Source organism: Nannospalax galili, unplaced genomic scaffold (assembly GCF_000622305.1).
Source record: "Nannospalax galili isolate Female #2095 unplaced genomic scaffold, S.galili_v1.0 scaffold44, whole genome shotgun sequence".
Classification (NCBI taxonomy): domain Eukaryota; kingdom Metazoa; phylum Chordata; class Mammalia; order Rodentia; family Spalacidae; genus Nannospalax; species Nannospalax galili.
Window position 1 is genome coordinate 7,189,638 of NW_008355789.1, and position 19,028 is coordinate 7,208,665.

General features: G+C 40.3%; 1 protein-coding gene across 2 annotated transcripts; it reads right to left on the reverse strand.

Moving 5' to 3' along the window:
- Positions 1 to 5,202: 5,202 nt before the first annotated feature.
- Positions 5,203 to 18,678, reverse strand: LOC103750427 (vitamin D 25-hydroxylase). Of its 2 annotated transcripts, none has more exons than XM_017803311.2 (5): positions 18,412 to 18,678; positions 12,221 to 12,362; positions 9,078 to 9,710; positions 6,772 to 6,855; positions 5,203 to 5,947 (listed from the first exon to the last, which is right to left on the reverse strand). In XM_017803311.2, exons 1-5 carry the CDS (start codon positions 18,631 to 18,633, stop codon positions 5,772 to 5,774), a joined length of 1,257 nt encoding a protein of 418 aa, XP_017658800.1. In that variant the 5' UTR covers positions 18,634 to 18,678; the 3' UTR covers positions 5,203 to 5,771. The 2 variants fall into 2 exon arrangements, with proteins under 2 accessions (XP_017658800.1, XP_008851743.1); XM_008853521.2 differs by having other exon boundaries at positions 6,772 to 7,101.
- Positions 18,679 to 19,028: the final 350 nt, after the last annotated feature.

Genomic DNA, 19,028 nt, shown 5'->3' on the forward strand with positions numbered 1-19,028 from the left:
TAAGTGACAGTGAAGAGTGAATGGGTCACACAGGGCCTCTTTCACCATTACAGCATGAAAAGCAGCTCTAAAGAATGTATGAAAAGTGTTTCTGTGTCCCAATATAAAGTTCTGAACACAATTTGAAAATAAAATTCTTATGTGACAAAATATTAATGCTTCCCTCCACCCATTTAAAAGTGTAAGAACCATTTTTAGGTTATGATCCATATGAAATAGATGGCAAGCCAGATTCAGGGTAATTTTTGAACACTAGATCTGTTTTCTTAAAGATGCAAAATATTCTATTTCCCTGTTGCCTAACATTAATTCCTGTTTTTTTTTAAACTTCCACTATCTTGGGTTATTTTCTAATTAAAAAAAAAATGGTGTGCTTAGTCTAAACATTTATTTTATTTTATTTTTTTTTTTTTTGTCTTTTTGAGAAAAGGTCTCTCTGTAGCTGCAGCTGGCCTGGATTCACTATGGACACCAGGGTGGCCTCGAACTCACAGAGATCAGCCTGCCTCTGCCTCCCGAGTGCTGGGACCAAAGGCGTGCACCACCACGCCCGGCAACATTTCACTTTTTAAAAAGAGTACCAAGTCTGTGAATTGTTTTCCTCAGATTTTATGTGTATGAGTGTATTGCCTGCATGTGTAGAACAAGGGTGTCGTGTAATATGTAATACCTGTGGAGGTCAGAAGAGGGCATTGGGTCCCTTGTAACTAGAATTATGGGCAGTTAGCTGCCACGTGGGTGCTGGGAACCAAACTCAGGTCCTCTGCAAGAGCAGCCAATGCTCTGAATCACTGAGCCATTGCTCCAGTCCCTCATATGCAGTTTTAAAAATGATTCCTTACAAATCCTTCAATTTTGTTTTCTGGTTTTGTTTTTAAACCCCATCTTCATAAAAATGTGTATTATTCATGCTTTTGGAACTTATTTACTTTTGGTTCATTATATGCCTAATTTTCATGAACTTTTCAAGGCACTTGTAAAAGTAGTACAGAACTTGATACTCATCAGCTCCACATTACCAGTAATGTATAGGTCATCTGTGTTCTCCTCTGCACACATAAAAAGCCAGGACATCTTGGTGTTACTCATCAGGTACTATTCATCCTACTGTTTTGAGATGGTCTCTCATTGGCCTGGTACTTACCAAGTAGGCCAGGCTAACTGACCACCCAGCCCCAGGAATCCACCTACTTAGCTTCCCCAGTGCTGGGGTGACAGATGTACACCACCACACTGACTTGTTTTATGTGGATTCTGGGGACTAAACTCAGGACCTCATACTTGCACCGTGAGCACTTTACCAACTGTGCCACCCCAGCCCCATACTGTCTTTTTTCATCCACTTGCCGTAGAGTGGGAGCAGTGAAGACTGATTTCTGAACTGCTGTATTTGGTGCCCCATTACAGCTTCCTTATGGACTACGTTTGGAGATTATTATATAAAGTGCACACCTTTATCTTGTATATGATCTCTGGCTTGTATTCTACTTCGTTAAATTTATGACTCCAGTTTCCTTTATATTTAATATGCCTTCACCTGCCCTTTGAAAATTTTTGTTCGTGATAGGAGCTCATGTAGCCCAAGCTAGCCTCAAACTATGTAGCTGAGGCTGACCTTGAACTCCAGGTGCTACTGCCTCCACTTCCTAAACCCTGGAAATAAAGGTGTGTGCTACCATGCTCAGTTCTAGCCTCTGAATTTTAACCTTTAAAGGTTAAACCTTTTTGGATACCTCTTCTATACAATACTTGGTTTGGTTATGATCCAGTCTTACAACTTTTAAAAAGGTACGCTAGTCCAGTATTCATTTATCTAGCATGTAGGGCCTTCAGTTCTCCACATCACTTCATCTTTTCTTTAAACAGGCATTTCTCCCAATAAGTGTGAAAATTTATACATCCAGGGACCATCTCCATTCACCTTTAGATGCTCTTTTCCTTAGTCTGCTGCTTTTCTATGAATAACCAAAAATCAGTTCCTTTCCTCTAGCACTTAATTTTAAGCAATATTGCCCTTAACTTTTGTGCTGCTAAATATGCTTAAATTTCTACTGTCCATTTAAAGCATAGATGATCCCTGACTTAAAATGTTTTCAGTTTCGTGAAGTGTTATGTACTGAGCAAACACCATACTTTGGAATTTTCTCCCTAGGCTAGTGTTACATGGCAAGATTCTTGTGACCCTGGGCAGTAGTAGCAAGCTGCAGGTCCCAGTACCCACACGATAATAAGCAACGAATAACTCTAAAATCTACTTTGCTGCTGAACTGTGATATTCAGTAGGTTTCATGTAATAAATGCTTCAACTGAGAACAGTCTCGATTTACTTTACAATGGGTTACGAGCGAGGTACAGTCACATGAAGCAAAGAGCTCATGTTCTGTCTTTTCTCATTTTAGCAGGAATATAAAGTATGTACATAATCTTCTCACAGTTAATTCACTTTGTCTTAGTTCCATAGTTAAATTTATTCAGCACTCAATGCTAATTCATTTCATTTGCTGATGCTTTCCCAATTATTTTGGTCAGTGAAATGTGCATTCACACCTCTTTTGTATTTGGGTGGTACAGAACTTTAGGTTGTAAATCAGATCAGATTAGATGGTACCCAGTTGAGGACACCAATCCCACATAGGAGAGTGCTATCTTCTTGGCTAGTACTCAATTCTGGGGGCAAGTTCTACAGCTGCAGCACTAGGTGGGAAAAGCAGAGTTGGGATAAGGCAGGGTTTCTCTTCCGTTACTTGCCTGGTGAACAGCCAGCTTGCTTTCTTCCCACTTTTGCTTTAACTACCCTCCTCTTCATGGACCAGTGGTCTCCACGCTTTCCTGTGAAGCATGTGCTCTCGTGTCCACAGCAGGCTGTGGCTGTATGTTCTTTTCCACACCTCCTTCAGCATTTTCTCCCCTCTCTTCTCCCCTCTTTCTTGCAGAACTTGAAAGTACCTGATACTGATACTGCCCTCCACCCCATTATCAATGCCCTCACACCCCTTCCTGTACCCAAGGTTACTTTAATGGAGGTAAGAAGAAATAATCATGCTCAGTTGCCATCAGTTGAATCAGAAATTATATTTTCAACATTGTAATTGGTAGGTCATTATTGTCTAGTGAGAGAGAAGGCATTGTCACTGCATAGGTCTAATGGATCTGTCACTATGTAAGATATTTCCTATTGTGTATTACCTTGTAGTTTATGTTAATTTGTGTTTTTGTAAAATTCAGTATTTTACCAGTTACTTGGATTTAAATGGTCAAGAGTTGATATTATATGAAAACCAACTGAATATTATAAAGCCTATCATGTATAAAAAGAACATAAGATGAAATAAGGCATGTCTGTGTCAGGACCTAGAGGAATTATTTCTCCTGTCTGGACCCCTAACTCAATGGCTATAGAACAGGTCATTAAGTGAGATTAAGGCTCTCTTTAATAGTTTATGAATTTATATCTTCTATGATTTTTGTAAGGTTCACATACACCTGAGTAAGACAACTTATGAATATTTCCTAAGGCACAGGTAAACAAAATAGCATGTGTAGGCTTATGGAATTGCTGATCAAAAGCAAAATGAAGCCTACTTAATTTTTACTACAATGCACTTTATGAAGATATTTTTTCAGTAAGATTGCCAAGTCTGTAGAACCTCCAGATTATAGAATTCAACTTTTTTGGAAAGACATATTATAGTAAGGAGGAGGCCATGGAAAGAGATTTGCTATGTCAAAGAACAAACAGATTAGGAAGCAGCCTGAGCAGCGCATCTGCTCTTCAGGACAGTAGAAAAGCAGAGAGCAGATGAGGTGGGCACTGTGACTGGTCTGACTCATAATCCCTCCTTCCTTCAGTTTCTTGTTTCTGTTTGGACAACTATTGCACTCTCATATAGCACATACTTTGGGAAAAGACAAAACACAGTACAGTTAATGTATGCACATGTATGACTCAGGATCTCTGGAAGATAAGAGTTTCCTGGGGTTATAAAAAAATTCCCCGGGGATGGAGAGATGCTCAGTGGTGAAAAACACTGGATCTGGGTTTGGTTCCCAGCACCTACCTGGTGGCTAACAACCACCTGCAATTCCATTTCAAGGGGATCTGAACCTTCTGGCATCTTTGGGGATTTCATGCATGTGGCACTTATGTACATGCAGGCAAAATGTTTATACACATAAAAAATAAAAATTTAAAAAAGAAAAATTTCCACATACCTCAAGAAACAATTGAAACCTGCTCTTTGCGTGGCAGTGGCAGAGCACATGTATTCCCATAAACTAGCCTGAAGAAAAAGCTGTGATCATCTGGAAGACAAACTTAGGTCATACCATGAAGCATGTAGGCTATCCCAACCCTAAAACTTCCACATTACCTCTAAATTTTCATTTATTATTTAGTGAATTTTCACAAGACTTTCTTTGCAAACAGAAGCATCTTAATACATCAGAGATACCAAAACTCCTGATTTGTACCAGAGAAACTAGTTAAAATTAGTAGATAATAACCAAACTAAGGTTAAATTCAGTCTTTTTATTTAAAAGATTACTTTTAATTGTGTGTGTGTATCTTTGTGTGTGTGTGTGTGTGTGTGTCTGTGTGAGATGGTGGATATGTGCACATAGGTGTGGTGCCCACAGAAGGCAGAGGTATCAGATTACCTTGGAGCTGGAATTTCAGATATTTGTGAGTCACCTGATGTGGATGCTGGGAACTGAACTCAGGTCTTCTGCAGGAGTAGCATTTGCGCTTAACCACTAAGCCATCTCTCCAGCCCCCAATCTATAGTCTTAATACAAGCCATTGTTATGGGTACTTTAAGGCTGCAGCTGTTCATAAACCAAGTTACAAGGACATGGGTGGTTAGTGTACAACTTTAGAAGAATGATAATGTAAAAATGGCTATAAATGAGCAAATATACATTCCTGTTTGCTTTGGCCAATCAGTATATCAATTTGTCTTGGTATACTTAGCAGTGTCCCAACATCCTCAAATGTTTCAATTTTACAACTTTCCATGTCTCCATAGGAGGTCTTTGGATCTGAATATTGATATCTTTAGAAAGTGTGAGAGCACTAACCCATGTAATTACCTAATGCTTTCTTAAAGATAAGATGTTTGAATCTTTGAGCACTGCAGCTGGTTCTAGTAAGAAGTGGTGCCAGGAAAAATGTAATGCCTGTGCCTACGAAGAAAGAATCAATAGTCATGAATCATTTTTTATTCCAAACATATATTGTCACTTCCTACTCACTGGCCTGCTGCTATAAGAATGGATGCTCAGGGATCAAAGAGCCTGTTTCTAGGAAGAATGCACAGTTCTTAAGAACAGCAACATTTGAAAGCACTGGAAGGGTCCACATTAAATATACTTTCATATTTTAAATACCTCTGTAGCCCACAATCATTTAGTTGGGTTTTACTTTCTTCTTTAGTCCTGGACTGATACCACAGTCAACTGATCCCAATACCTGATCATAAAGGATCAGTACTTAGAAGCAAAGTTGTCCGGGATGGAGCCAGGTGAGAGGAACATTATACTAAACAAGCAGCTCTGTTTAAAGGGATCCATGGCCCTTTTTAGCATCAGTGTAACATAATGTTCCTCAACAGAGAATCCTACAATAGAATTCATTGAAGTTGGAAAAGGGATCCTAGCTGATCCTCATTATTGCTCTAGTGCTGTTTTAACAACACAACTGTGCTCGTTCAGTTTTATAAAACTGTGGCTTTGATCCAAACACCAATATTGATTCCACTACATTTTCTGCACTTTCAGCGTCTTTCAGCACAGATGAGATAGGATTGGGGCTGCAATGTCATGCCTAACCTGGGTTTTAGATTTGGAACTAGTTCATGTGGAAAATGCAAATGAAATCGCTGAAGCAATGCTGTAAAAAATAAGAACATTTCCATCCGAGCCAGCTGTTCTCCAAGACAGTGTCTTCTCCCTAGACAGAAAAGGCAAATAAAATAAGCCTTAAGATTACATTCACTAAAATTAATTATTTAATATTTGGTTGTCATTCAGGAAATCTGGAATTTAAAGTAGGTTAGAAGACATTATCTTCATGAAAGAATTCTTAAAATGTCAAAGAACAGAAACTAGCACTTAGTCTCAGAAACCTACTACTTTACTTCCTTATGTCAGATCACAAACTTAGTCTAAGACTCTGCTCCTAACTCTGACTTCCCTTGCGTAATGCAATGTAGCCTAAGACATGCTATGGGAGATCTTTGAGATGTGATGTTTTGTTCTTACATACTCAAGGGAAGCCCATTTCAATTGACCAAAGTGTATTTTTCTCAGTGATGAGGAAGAGTCTGCAGTTCATCTTCCAAGCTCTGTGATCAATGTCCTGTCTCCCAGAAGTGATATTACCTAGTTAGGGATGATGTAGCAAACTGGAAGGCAAGAAGACAACATTCTAGCTTCATTTGAAGTTGCCAAGGCTTTCCTTTCTCTAGGTTTCAGTTTCTCAAGATACCTGTTACTATCTCTTTGCTCTAGAAGTTTGACAGCAAACCCAAAATTCACAGGCAAAAGTGTTTCAGAAGTAGCTACAATTTCTCAACAATTTTCCTCTGTTTAAGTAAGGTTTACTTTGAATAGAAACAGGTGCTCATTACTTTAACCAAACCATTCTCTCCTGCAAGGATTAATGTTAGGTATTCAGAATTGGATAGTCTAGAGCAGGATATTTCAGACTAAGATTCTATAAATGACAAATCACTGTTATACTTTAAAGTTATATATGTATAAATGCTCTCTTACCTAGAGAAAAAGGAACCAAAGCTTCCTTTTTAGTAAAATATCCATTGCTGTCCAGAAATCGCTCAGGATAGAACATGTCTGGGTCTTTCCAGTATTTTTCATCAAAATGTACAGAATAAAGATTTGTAATTACTGTTGTGCCTTTAGGAATGGAATAACCACGTACAACTGCATCTTCAGAGGTTGCATGAAAAATCCCCAGTGGAACTATATTACAGAATCTTAAAACTTCATGCAAAACTGCTTCAGTATAATGCATTTTGCGTTTGTCATCCCAAGAAGGCCTTCTACTGGGGCCCATAATTAAATCAATCTCTTTATGAACTTGTCCTGTCAGAGGAAAGTGTTCACATTATTACACAATTCTTAAAATGATAGGTAAACTTATTTCTGTTTGGGGTATAATAAATTATTATAAATCAACAAAATACCAAGTATATCTAGATTTGGATTTTACATTATCTGAGAGTTAACTATAAACTATATATCTTGTATTACTATTAACTAATACTCTTGGTAAGGTAAAAAGTAAAAAGATTAAGAATAAATGTGAATTTGGGGGCAATCAACAGCTACCTAATTGGACTAAAAGCCCACTCAATGGGAGGAAACCCAAGTGTGGTGCTGTAAATATAACCAAACACACATGGCTGGAGAGGTCATAGATCTTAGAGAAAACCCCAAGACTGTCACATCCCTAGACTAATATAATTTCTTACTATGTGCAAAATATATATCCTTGTATTTACAGACAAATACTGCTGTCACCAAAGAAGCTTCTTTTGCACCAGATGGAGACTATTACCATGCACCACAACTGGTCGCACACAGACATTGTCTATGAAGTGTCCAGACCTAAGTAATACATCTACAATGGAACCTCACTTAAGGCTCACAGAAAATAGAACAGGGATAAAGAGGTCACTAATGAATCTCTCAGCTCTCATTAATGAAGCTCCCTCATGAAACAGAGGACCAGGAACACAAAAAGTCACAAATGGCCAAAATGTAGAGATTAAGAGGCTGCAGAAAGCTGGTCCTTGGACAGGACTCCTATATTAAATTTCACCCACCCAGGGCTCAGGGACCATTGAGGAAAAGGGGGCAGAAAGATTGTAAGAGCCAGGGAGGAGGTGCACAACCAATAGAAATAGAGTCCTACAAGCTCCTGGGACCCTGCTCATATGAATCTACAGTAGGCATACACAAGTCCCATGCAAACTTGAGCAGACAAAAACCCAGCATAGAGCTGGGGCTGGGGAAATGGACAGCAGACTGCAATCTTAACTGAAAAAATATTGGCAACTGATTACTGCTGGGTGAGGAAGAGTTGATTTTCCTAAAGCAAGGGACTCTAGATATGCTGACTAGACCTGAGTAGATGAACTGGTACTGAGTAATGTCTGGGAACACTAATTTGACACACTAGGCCTTAACACAAATGACAAAGTATCAATTCCAGTGCAGGGGCTATGGAGGGTGCCAGTGGGGATGGGGGCATAAAGAAGATTAAGATTGAATGAGATGTTCTATATGAAATACACAAAAATTCAACAAAATCAAATTAAAAAAAAAACATGTGAAATAAGCCTAAAATTATAATGTACCATCACTGTTAGCAAGAAACAGAATACTGGAATTAGAAAAGGCAGAGTTCAGATTCCCACTCTGCCACTTCCAGACATGCAGCCTTTTTAGTCATTTAGAAAACAGGCATAATAAGATCAAGGGTTTAAATTTTCAAATTTATTTAATGTTTATGAATGCTTTGCTTACAGGTATGTAAGTGCACCACATGCATGCAATGCCTTCTGAGGCCACAAGAGGGCATTGGATCCCTTGGAACTGTAGTTACAACTGGTTATTAGCCACCATGTGGGTGCTGGGAATGGAATCCAGGTCCTCTGCAAGAGAAACCAGTGCTCTTAACCACGGAGCAATCTCTCTAGCCCCATGAGATTGATCTAGGGTTGTTTCGTTCATTTGTTTAAGAGAGGACCTTTCTTTGTAGCCCAGGTTTGCCTTGATCATACCATACAGCCTACACTGGCCTCAAATCTGAAATTCTGCGTCAGCCTCCTTAGTGCAAGGGTTATAGGGATACATCAGCAGGCCTGGCCTTCAGATGGGTTTTCTTTATTTTTTCATGAATATTGAGATACTAGTTTGGGAAAACTTTCTATAATTATGAAATATTTCTCTTCTTGGCTAGCACAGCCAGAGTTCCTAAAAATGCTTTCTACAGCCAAACACTCTAAAACATATATGAGCCCTGTATGTAACCCTGAGATCAAGAGATGCCTCACCTTGAATGTTAGGATAAAGAGCCATGAAAAGAATAGCCCAGCGTAGAACATTGGTTGTAGTTTCGGTTCCAGCAATGATAAGTTCACCCACTGAGAAAATGAGGTTTTCTCTGGAGAAAGTAGATAAAGGGTCATTTTTACCTTGATCCATCTCATCTAAATAAGCATCAATGAAATGCTGGGGTAATTGAGGCTTTCTGTTGACTGAAGCTTTTTCAATAAGTCTAGAGAGGAAATCATAGACCATGTCTGCATTTCTAAATAGCTTTTGATGTTTTCCAAAAGGTAAGATGCCAATCCATGGAAATGCGTTGTACAGGAAGACTGAGGCGCTGGCTGCTAGTTCCACATTCTCACTAAATAACTCAATCATGCGCTGAAAGCCAGTGTCTTCATAAGTGAGTCGTTCTCCAAAAAGGATCAGATTAGTTATGTTTGAAACAGCATTTGTTATTAGTTGCTTGAAGTCAAAATCTCTACCTTTGTATGTTTCAACAGCATCAATGAGAAATTGAGTTTCTTCTAAGATTTTAGATTCAAAAGATTTTTGACCACATCCAAAATAGTGAAAGCTGTTAACAGCCAATTTTCTGTGATCAATCCATCCTCGGCCATATCTGGAATTGAGTAAGCCTAAAAAAAAGTATTAAAAATATCCTGTAATTAATACTTCTCTGTACTTAATGGATGAAAATGCTATGGAGTAAAAAAACTAAAAAAAGGAGAAGAATACAAATGGACAGGAAGAGATGTTCTCCCAGTTGTCTAGACAGATGATTGGATCCTAGTCCCTACGTCTCATCAGCCATAGAGTATTAAAGTCTGCCTTCTCGCATGAAGACTAGCAGAGAAGACCCACACTTCTCCTACCACAAGAAACTATCAAATCTTACATAATCAAACACAGGTGAACTAGGCCTAGATAAATTTGTCATTCAACTTTCTCATACACCTGACTTAAAAGACAAATGACTGTAAGTTCTATGAGCAAAATTTTATTCTGAATTAAACACTACAAAATCATGCCTTTAGGACTGGAAAGTTTCTGTTTGAAAAAGACTAGATTTTTACAGCAGATTTCCTTGTGTTAAAGGAATGATAGACAATAAGGTAACTAGTAGAGGCAAGGGTTGCCTGAGTGAAGTATCAATGTAGTAGAAATGCTCAATAGTTTGAAAAGGAAAATCATGTAGGGCTGGATGGCTGGGCGGTTAAGAGCACTGGCTGCTCTTGCAGAGGACCCAGGTTCGATTCCCAGCACCTGCATGGTGGCTAGCCACCATTTGTAACTCCAGTTTCAGGGGATCCAATGTCTCATCTGACCTCCGTGGGCTTTGTATGATATGGGTGCACTTACATCCATGCAGGCAGTACACTCATATACACAAAATAAAAATAATAAATAAAATAGTTTTAAAAAGAAAAGGAAAAACATGAATTCCAAATTTGCTAATATTAGGATTACTTGCCACAAAATTCCAGAATCCACACAGTATAACTGTTGATTTGAAATGAGTATTATGGACACTTTCCCCATTAACTATCAAAGGAACTAAAACCTACTAAGTTCAGTGCATATACTTATATAAACAAGTACTTGGGATTCTACTTACCACTGGGCCATTGATTTACCTATGATCAAAATTATCATATTCTTTTGTAGACATGAGGGACATCAAAAATTGATAGTCTTTGTGGAATTTTTTTTGTTAAATTGGAGCTTATTAAAAAGTTAAGGGGTCTGTACTGTAACCACCTTATCCACCCATAGTCCATTCTTGTTTTCTGGATTACTAGATGACTATTAATAATAGTCAAAACTTATTGATGGGGCACCTACTATGCTCTAAGCAGTATTCTAAAATGTTGGAGATTTATCAGTGAGCAAAAAAGTCAGAAATTCTAATTTACAAAGAATTACCAACAAGAGACAGAAAGAGTAAGAGAGTGAGCAAGTGAGCTAATTATATAGTATTTAAGAGGCTATGTGTGGAACTGGAGAGATAGCTCAGAGGTTAAGAGCACTGACTACTCTTGCAGAGGACCCAGGTTCGAATCCCAGCACCCACATGGCAGATAACAACCTGAATCACTAACTCCAGTTCTGGGGGATCTGATGCCTTCTTCTGACCTCTGGGGCACTATACGACATGGGTGCATTTACACACACATGAAGGCAATACACTCATACACATAAAATAAAAATAATAAAATATATTTTTAAAAAATAGGCTATGTATTTGCTCTTCATTTATTTATTGTTTAATGTCTTATTTTGGCCTGAAAATCTGATCTTTAAAATCTGTACCTTCTGGGCCAGCAAGATGGCTGTGAGACGCTAAGAACCCAAATGTAATCCCTATAATCTACATAAGGTGGGAGGAGAGAACTCACTCCACAAAGTTGTCCTCTGGTCTTCACACGTGCTGTGACATGCACATACATACACGCATATCATAAAATATAAAAATTTATATTTATGCTTTTTTTGTATTTGTGATTTAATAAAGGACTTTAACTTTTGCTTTTTATTCAGTGACTTTTAGCCTGTTTAATCAAGATATTACCAATTTTTTTCTTTGAAAATGTGGTCTCATTACAGAATTTAGAACACCATTATTGTAAAAAGAAAGAAACCAACATCTGATTTCAACATTTCTCTTTTATGCTTGCTTTTGCTGCTCTCTTATTGATTATGGTCAACTTTCAGCCGTTCTTCCTTTTTGAACATGAAATCACCCAAATCTGATCAATATGGAGCCCTACAGAATACTTGTCCTTTACATAAACTCTACAACTTTCCATTTATGCTGCATGATGATTAGTTAGGACGGTTTTTCTTAGTGTGTGAGTACATGATAGCAAGTGTGTCACCCTGTCACCCAGTACTCAAAACTATCCTCAAAGGAAACTTCTCATGTATGTGTAGCTGTAAATTATTTCATAAAAACATATCACGTATATTTATTAGAACTGGACTGAAATAAAAATAGAAGGCCAATGATCTAAAATATTACTGAATGCAGTCAGAAAGCTTCTCAAGTACCAGTGCCATACAGTAAAAAAGAACCCCAACTGTTTAAAATGAGTAATATGATTTAAAATAGTTTGGTAAACCACTGAATAGTTGAAAATAAACATACCTCCCATTTTTGTCATCTTCATGAATAAAGGAAGGCATGGTCTGTCAGCAAAAATTTCACCTTGATGAACCAGGCATTCCTTTACTACATCATAGCCATTTAGAACCACCGTTGATATGCCTCCAAGATCCAAACTGAAAATCTTTGACAAGAAGAGAAGGAAAACAACATTCAAACGTCAGAATGTATAGGGAAACCCAGCATAATCCCCCTCTTCTAAGCCCGACCAGGATTTGCTGCATCCCTGAAATATAAGGATCTGTTACTTGACAAGGTGTAGATAGCGGATTCACTGTATTCCATGCCTGAAGCCATCTTATAAATGGTGTAACGGAAGGAATAATGGACACAGAAGGCCCGTGTTTAATTTAAAGTTTGCCATTAAATAGATTTAATATATAAAGCAAAACAAACTTCTTGGGCTTCAGTGTTGCCACAGAAAATATATTAGATTTGAATATTTTTAAAGGATTCATTCCACTTCAAAATATTCAACATGTAGGAACCTTTTACTTCCAAGATAAAAGAACAACCAGCATCATCTACCTATTATGTCAGCCTGAAGTTGGAGAGACAATGGAAAAGGTCCAAAAGACAACTTTGCAGTAAATCATATAGTATATTAGCCCAACTGTATTTGCCTTTATTAATCTCATGATGCTGAATCAAATTCTGTTAAGGGAATCTGACTTTAAAAGAAAGGCATTTACGGCTTAGAAAAAAGTAGATACCTTTGAGCTAAGGGGAAAGTAAAACAAGATAAACCATCCTCATCCTTGCAGAGGTTGTTGGCCAAGTATTCTAGTTTGATTTCTGTTGCTCTGATAAACACCACAACCAAAAGTAACAAAGTAGAAAAGGGTTTACTTCAGCTTACACTTCCAGCCACAATCCATTACTGAGGGAAGTTAAGACAGGAACTCAAGGCAGGAGCCATGGAGGAATGCTACTTACTGGCCCACTCTCTGGTTCTCTCTCAGCTAGCTTTCTTATATATCTGTCCTAGTCTGTTCTTCATTGCTGTGACAAAACACTCTGACCAGTACCAACTTGGGGAGGAAAGGGTTTATTTGTCTTACATCTCCCAGGTCTCACGCAGTTCATCAGGGAGCCCAAGGTAGGAACTCAGGGCAGGAACCTGGAGGCAGGAGCTGGAGCACAGGCCATGGAGGAATGCTGCTTACTGGCTTGCTCCCTTGGCCCCTGCTCAGCCTGCTTTCTTATGCAACACAGGCCCACCTGCCCAGGGGTGGCACCACCCACAGTGGGCTCGGCCCTCCCACATCACTCATCAAGAAGATGCCCTTCAGACATGGCCACAGGCCAGTCCAATAGAGGAAATTTCCCGATTGAGGCTCCCTCAACCCAGGTGTGTCAAGTTGACACTAAAGCTATCCAGTACAATATCCCAAGGCCATCTGCCTAGAGATGGTACGATCTACCCTAGGCTGGGCCCTCCCACATCTAGGATCAATCAAGACAATCTTTCATAGACATGGCCACAGGCCAGTCTGATCAGGGAAATTCTTCAACTGAGGTTCCCTCTCCTCAGGTGACTGTAGGTTGTATCAAGTTGACAATAAAAACTAGCCAGTACACCACATGTCTCACCTCAGATTCACTTACAAAGTCACACCTCTTGTAGTGTTTTAGCTAACCTAACATAAAGACCTGGTCCAGTGAAAAGCCAAGTTTTCTTATCAGCATGTCACAGAGACTGCTTATCGCTCTCCTCTCAGGCACTGCCTGAGAGCTCCTTACAGCCAAAATACTGAGAGGAGGCTTATCTTTGTGCAAACAAGTAGAGCAGATTTAATCATGGTACAAACTACTTCGAAAAAAAACCAGGAGGTCTTAGCTGAGGACAAAATCCTTTGGAAGTAGGTCATCCAAAGTGATAAAGATTACCAAGTGGAAACAGAATCAGTCGCATCTGAGCAACGGACCATCAGAGCCTCTGGCACTGGATGGGCCCTGGACCAGAGAAGCAGGCTCACAGAAGTAGTTCTCAGTGGCAATGGGAGAAATTTCAGCACAAAGGGAAGACTAGCAGATAAGCAAAGGACATATTTTTTCAGTTCCCCAAACAGCAATGCAGTATTAAGGGAAAGTCGTCCCAGAAAAGTAGTGAGCAGAAATAATACAAAAATAGCATTAATTAATAAGAAATGGTATTGATGCTGGAAAAAAAACAAATTGATGACTTCGTAAGGATGATATAAAACTTTGGCTTTGAAAGGTGTGTTAGTACGAAGGCAGAACAGAGAGGTGCTGTATTTCAAGGAAAAGCATCAGACTGTGGTTACTAGGGATTCTAAAAATCAGAGGACAAGCAGTACTGGGTAGTACATACCATTAATCCTGGGTATTTTGTTTCAATAATATAAATCTGGATTTCACAACCTCTATACTCTGTCCAAGCCAGCAGAATTTCTCCTTTATGGCATCACAACTACCTCCTAACTGGCCTAATTTCATCCAGCTCTGTAGGCAATTCTCAACATGACATAATATTGCTTCATGGCCTTCGTGCTTGCTCTTTTCTTGGTGTGCTTTTCCCTAGTTGTTCATAGCCTGCTACTCAACACCTTTAAAGTCTTTGTTCATAACCTGTTCTTGCAGTGAGGCCTGCTCTGATTAACCAATTTAAAATCTGACCCTCTAGCAGTCTCCATTTCCGTTACCCTAATTTAGCTTCTGGCACACTCCATATACTTCTAACATATGGTAACATATAATTACTTAACATACTTACGTTGACTGTCTTCCAACAGAAAGCAAGCTACATAGGGACAGAGATCTCTGTTTTGCTCTGTACCTCCAACACCTAGGACAGTGCAGAGCATACTAATAACAACTGACATGTATTTTGAATGAATAAATTTTGGTTGAAACATATTTAAGCACATTATTATAGTACAGACTCAGGTCTATTTCTCATTTGGAATGCCTTCTTGACTGTCATTCTATCTGACCATGTCAAGTCTTCCATGGAGCTTTGTGGTATGTTCTTTTATTCTTTGCTTTGAACCATCACAATTCATGCTTCTGAGCTCCTACAACTTCATTTAATACTAATTTGAACCAGAACCATTCTCATCTTCTGCCTGGCTACTAAATTACAAGCCCCTTAGAAGAAATCACTTCATTGTTTTCTGAGTCCTCCAAAGAATCCCTTGATTGAAGGGACTGAACTTCAATCAATCCCTTGATTGAAGTTCTCAATCAATGTTTGCCATATAATAAATTGAAAAGTTGTCTTTACTGCCCTTAAGTGTACTGCCTGAAAGAATCTGACAAAACCACTTATACTGACTTTGCTGGCCATGGCATGCTGATCAAAATCTACACTAGATTGTAATCGGAAATTTAGTGATCAGAGTGAATCTCCCAGGAAATGGCCCTTTATGACTGCACTACATTTCTATATAATGTTGCTTAAAATAAATACTCATCTTGAGCACTGTTTTCCTTTCAAAAATTATATAGGACTGAATTCACAAAAGTGGGTGTTATTTTAAGGATCAGGTTTTTGTTGTTGTTGTTTGACCATACATTTCAAATTTAAAAGGGAGCCATGGAAAAATAAGATTCTATTTTCAAGTCCTACAACCTACTTTCCACAATCTTCTGTGGTAGCAGAAATAATGGTCTCTTTCTATTCTACAAAAAGGTTAGGATTTTAACAACTTACAGTTTTGAGACCTTGTCAAAATTGGGAAATAGCTCTAAGATAAAAGTAGATTTTCAGGGGTGTTCCACAACTAGAACAAAGATGGAATGCAGCAGCAGCTTTAAGAAAGCTACTGTGGGACAGTTATGAAGTCCAGCACACAAGCTCACTCTGCAGTGCACTCATCCCTTTCCATTTTGGCTCCTTTCTGCTCTTCCTTTGCTTTTTTGCAACTACTGGCATAGGGTAGCCCTACCTGATCTGTAGTAAATTGCCTTCATTGTAAAGAATGGCATGGTTTCTTCAAACTGTACCAGGAGCAAAATTATTCATGCCAAATTCTTATCCATTGAATCCAAGCAACATATTCCTGCATGCAGTCTTCCAGCACACTTATAATGTAAATTTTAACTTACTGTAATAAGAGACTTAGATCACTTGTTCCATATGAATATTCATAGTAAGTAAAGAGTTCCTTTCAGCTCAAGTATTTTCATTTTATGCATAGGAGTGTATGCAATGCATTGTGCAATGCCCACAGAGGTCAGAAGAGGGCATCTGATTTCCTGAAACAGGAGTTACAGATAATTATTAGCCACCACGTGGGTTCAGCTCAGTTATATATAAAAAATTTAATTTCCTATTCTATGAAAAAGTATTTCAAGTTATTGGTTTAAAAACAATTTTAGGGGCAGAGCATGGTGGCATACACCTTTACTCCCAGCACTCAGGAGGCAGAGGCAGGTGGATCTCTGTGAGTTCAAGGTCAGCTTGGCCTACATAGTGCGCTCTAGGCCAGCTGGGACTACAGGGAGACCCTGCCTCAAAAAGACCAAAAAAAGAAATTTAAAAAATTTGTCAGCATAATAAACTCTTTTGGGATAGGTGTGTATCTCAGTGGTAGAACACTTACCTAGCATGTGCCAGGCCCTAGGCTCAATCCCCAATACCACTAAATAAAGAAACTAGGATCTTTCACATATAGTAACCGAAACCATATTTAATAACCAATACATTTGACTAATACTTCACTTGTTTTGGTTATCAATATTTAAATTACCCAGAGGAGGAAAATTAGGGTTCAGAGAAGGCCAAATTTATTTGAAGTGATAAATCTTTTAAAAATATCGGTTTAAGTGCCAACCTGCAACACAATTAAGATAGGATTAATTAAGCAGGTAAGGATTTAAGCACTAAACTGAAATACAGTTCTTAAGCACCCTATAGTTTTTTCTTCAAAGCACTTAGCAGTTTCTGGTCAATAATTAATTTTCTCTCTGCTACTAGACTGCAACTGCTATTGTGCCTGCCTTCTTCATGTTTTCAGCCCCAGCATTAGACACGATCCTGGTCGGTGGTTCCACACAACTCCATAAATGAAATTAAAAAACAGATGAGCTTTGGTCAGGGCCAGCGCTCTGGAAATTCTGCCTCCAGAAATAAGAACTTACAAACACATTCTCCCCTTTTCTCCTGCTGGTCACTTTGCATTCTGGTGTCACAGTATTGCCCTGTACACAACGTGGAACCAACACCACAAGCACTTCTCTCACTGGGTAGTTCTTGATAGAATATGTGAATTGAGAAGAGCCTAGAGCCATAAATTCCTTAAAGTGTCTAACTGGCCCTAAATTGACAGTCTGGCCTTACTCAAGCCTTATCAACTGGTCACTCCCTGGACTGAGAGAGACTGTGGAGCCCACCTGCCTCCTGAGAAAAGAGACCCTCAAGGACACCAGCCCCTGGACAGAGTTAACTCTGACAGCTGTATGCAGTAGAGTTCCTATGTAAAACCAGACAGCTCTCCTTTCAGAGTACAGATAATCATTCCTCGAGGAACAACTTTTATTAGCCCTTTGCTGGGTTCCCTGCATTCAGAGAGAGGCTGTTGCAGATCTTCCTCTGGTTCTTATCTCTAAACTTAACTCCTTCCTTTTTCGGCTCTCATAAATCTAACAGTTCTAACTTTAAAACGTGAACAGTGAACTGGCACATAGCAGGTGTGCGTTAAGCACATGCTCCAAGGCCGTCCTGACCAATCAGACCAACATGGCTCCTTTGTGCTGAAGGACTCCTGTTCTGATTGTTCATTCATTCACTGACATTTCAAAATCGTTTTAAAATAAACGTACAACTTACTAAGCTATTTCCCGGGGCCCACCTCTGCCTGGGCCTTCACCTGAGTTCTCTCCGGGTCCAGTCCTTCCTCAGCTGTAACTGAAGAATTTCCCACCCACCCCTACCTCCGTCCCAGAACCCACAGGGCCTCCCTTTCCCACGAGCTCAGATTTGACTGGAACCTATGAGTCAACAGGGCCTAGCAGTTTATGCAACGAGGCAGCTACTGGGCAGCCATCTTCCAACAGCCACAGCGGGAGACCAAAGCGGAAGTGCCCGCCAGAAGGCGGGAATCTCGACCGGAAGCGCCTCGCTTGCCCTCAGGTGTAGTCGCGCTCAGGCGGCTTCCGGTTGGGGTGTCGCGGGCTACCCTCGCAACGAGCTGGGCCGTGCGGCCTACCTCGCCGTACACCTGGCTCAGCGTCCGCAGGTAGACGTGGGGCAGCTCTGCAGAGGCGGCCAGGGAATAGATGTTGCCGATGAACGGCAGCCGCGGCGGCCCCGGGGGGAAAGCGGTCGGTCGCCTCTGCCTCAGGAGCTGGCGGAGCACCAGAGCGAAGAGCGTCAGGAGGAGAGCGCCCCCGAACCCCGCCGCGCACGCCTCAGCCCGGGGCTCCCACATAGCCCTGTGGGCTGAGCCTGGCAGCCGCGCACACCACCACCCCAGCAACCCGTCCTAGCTCGATGCCCGTTGGCTCGCTGTCCCCAGGGCCCGCCCTAGCTCGATGCCCGTTGGCTCGCTGTCCCCAGGGCCCGCCCTAGCTCGATGCCCGTTGGCTCGCTGTCCCCAGGGCCCGCCCTAGCTCGATGCCCGTTGGCTCGCTGTCCCCAGGGCCCGCCCTAGCTCGATGCCCATTGGCCTTCCGGTGTGGGCCTCTCTGGCCTTGCCCTGCTCAGAGTCCGGTTTGTGAACCTTGGCCTAGGCGAGCACCAGCCCAGCCCAGCCCGGCCCAGGCATGGCGTTTCCCTGAGTCACTAGGCACATCTTGCCTCCTAGGGCGCTGGTCCTTTAAGTGT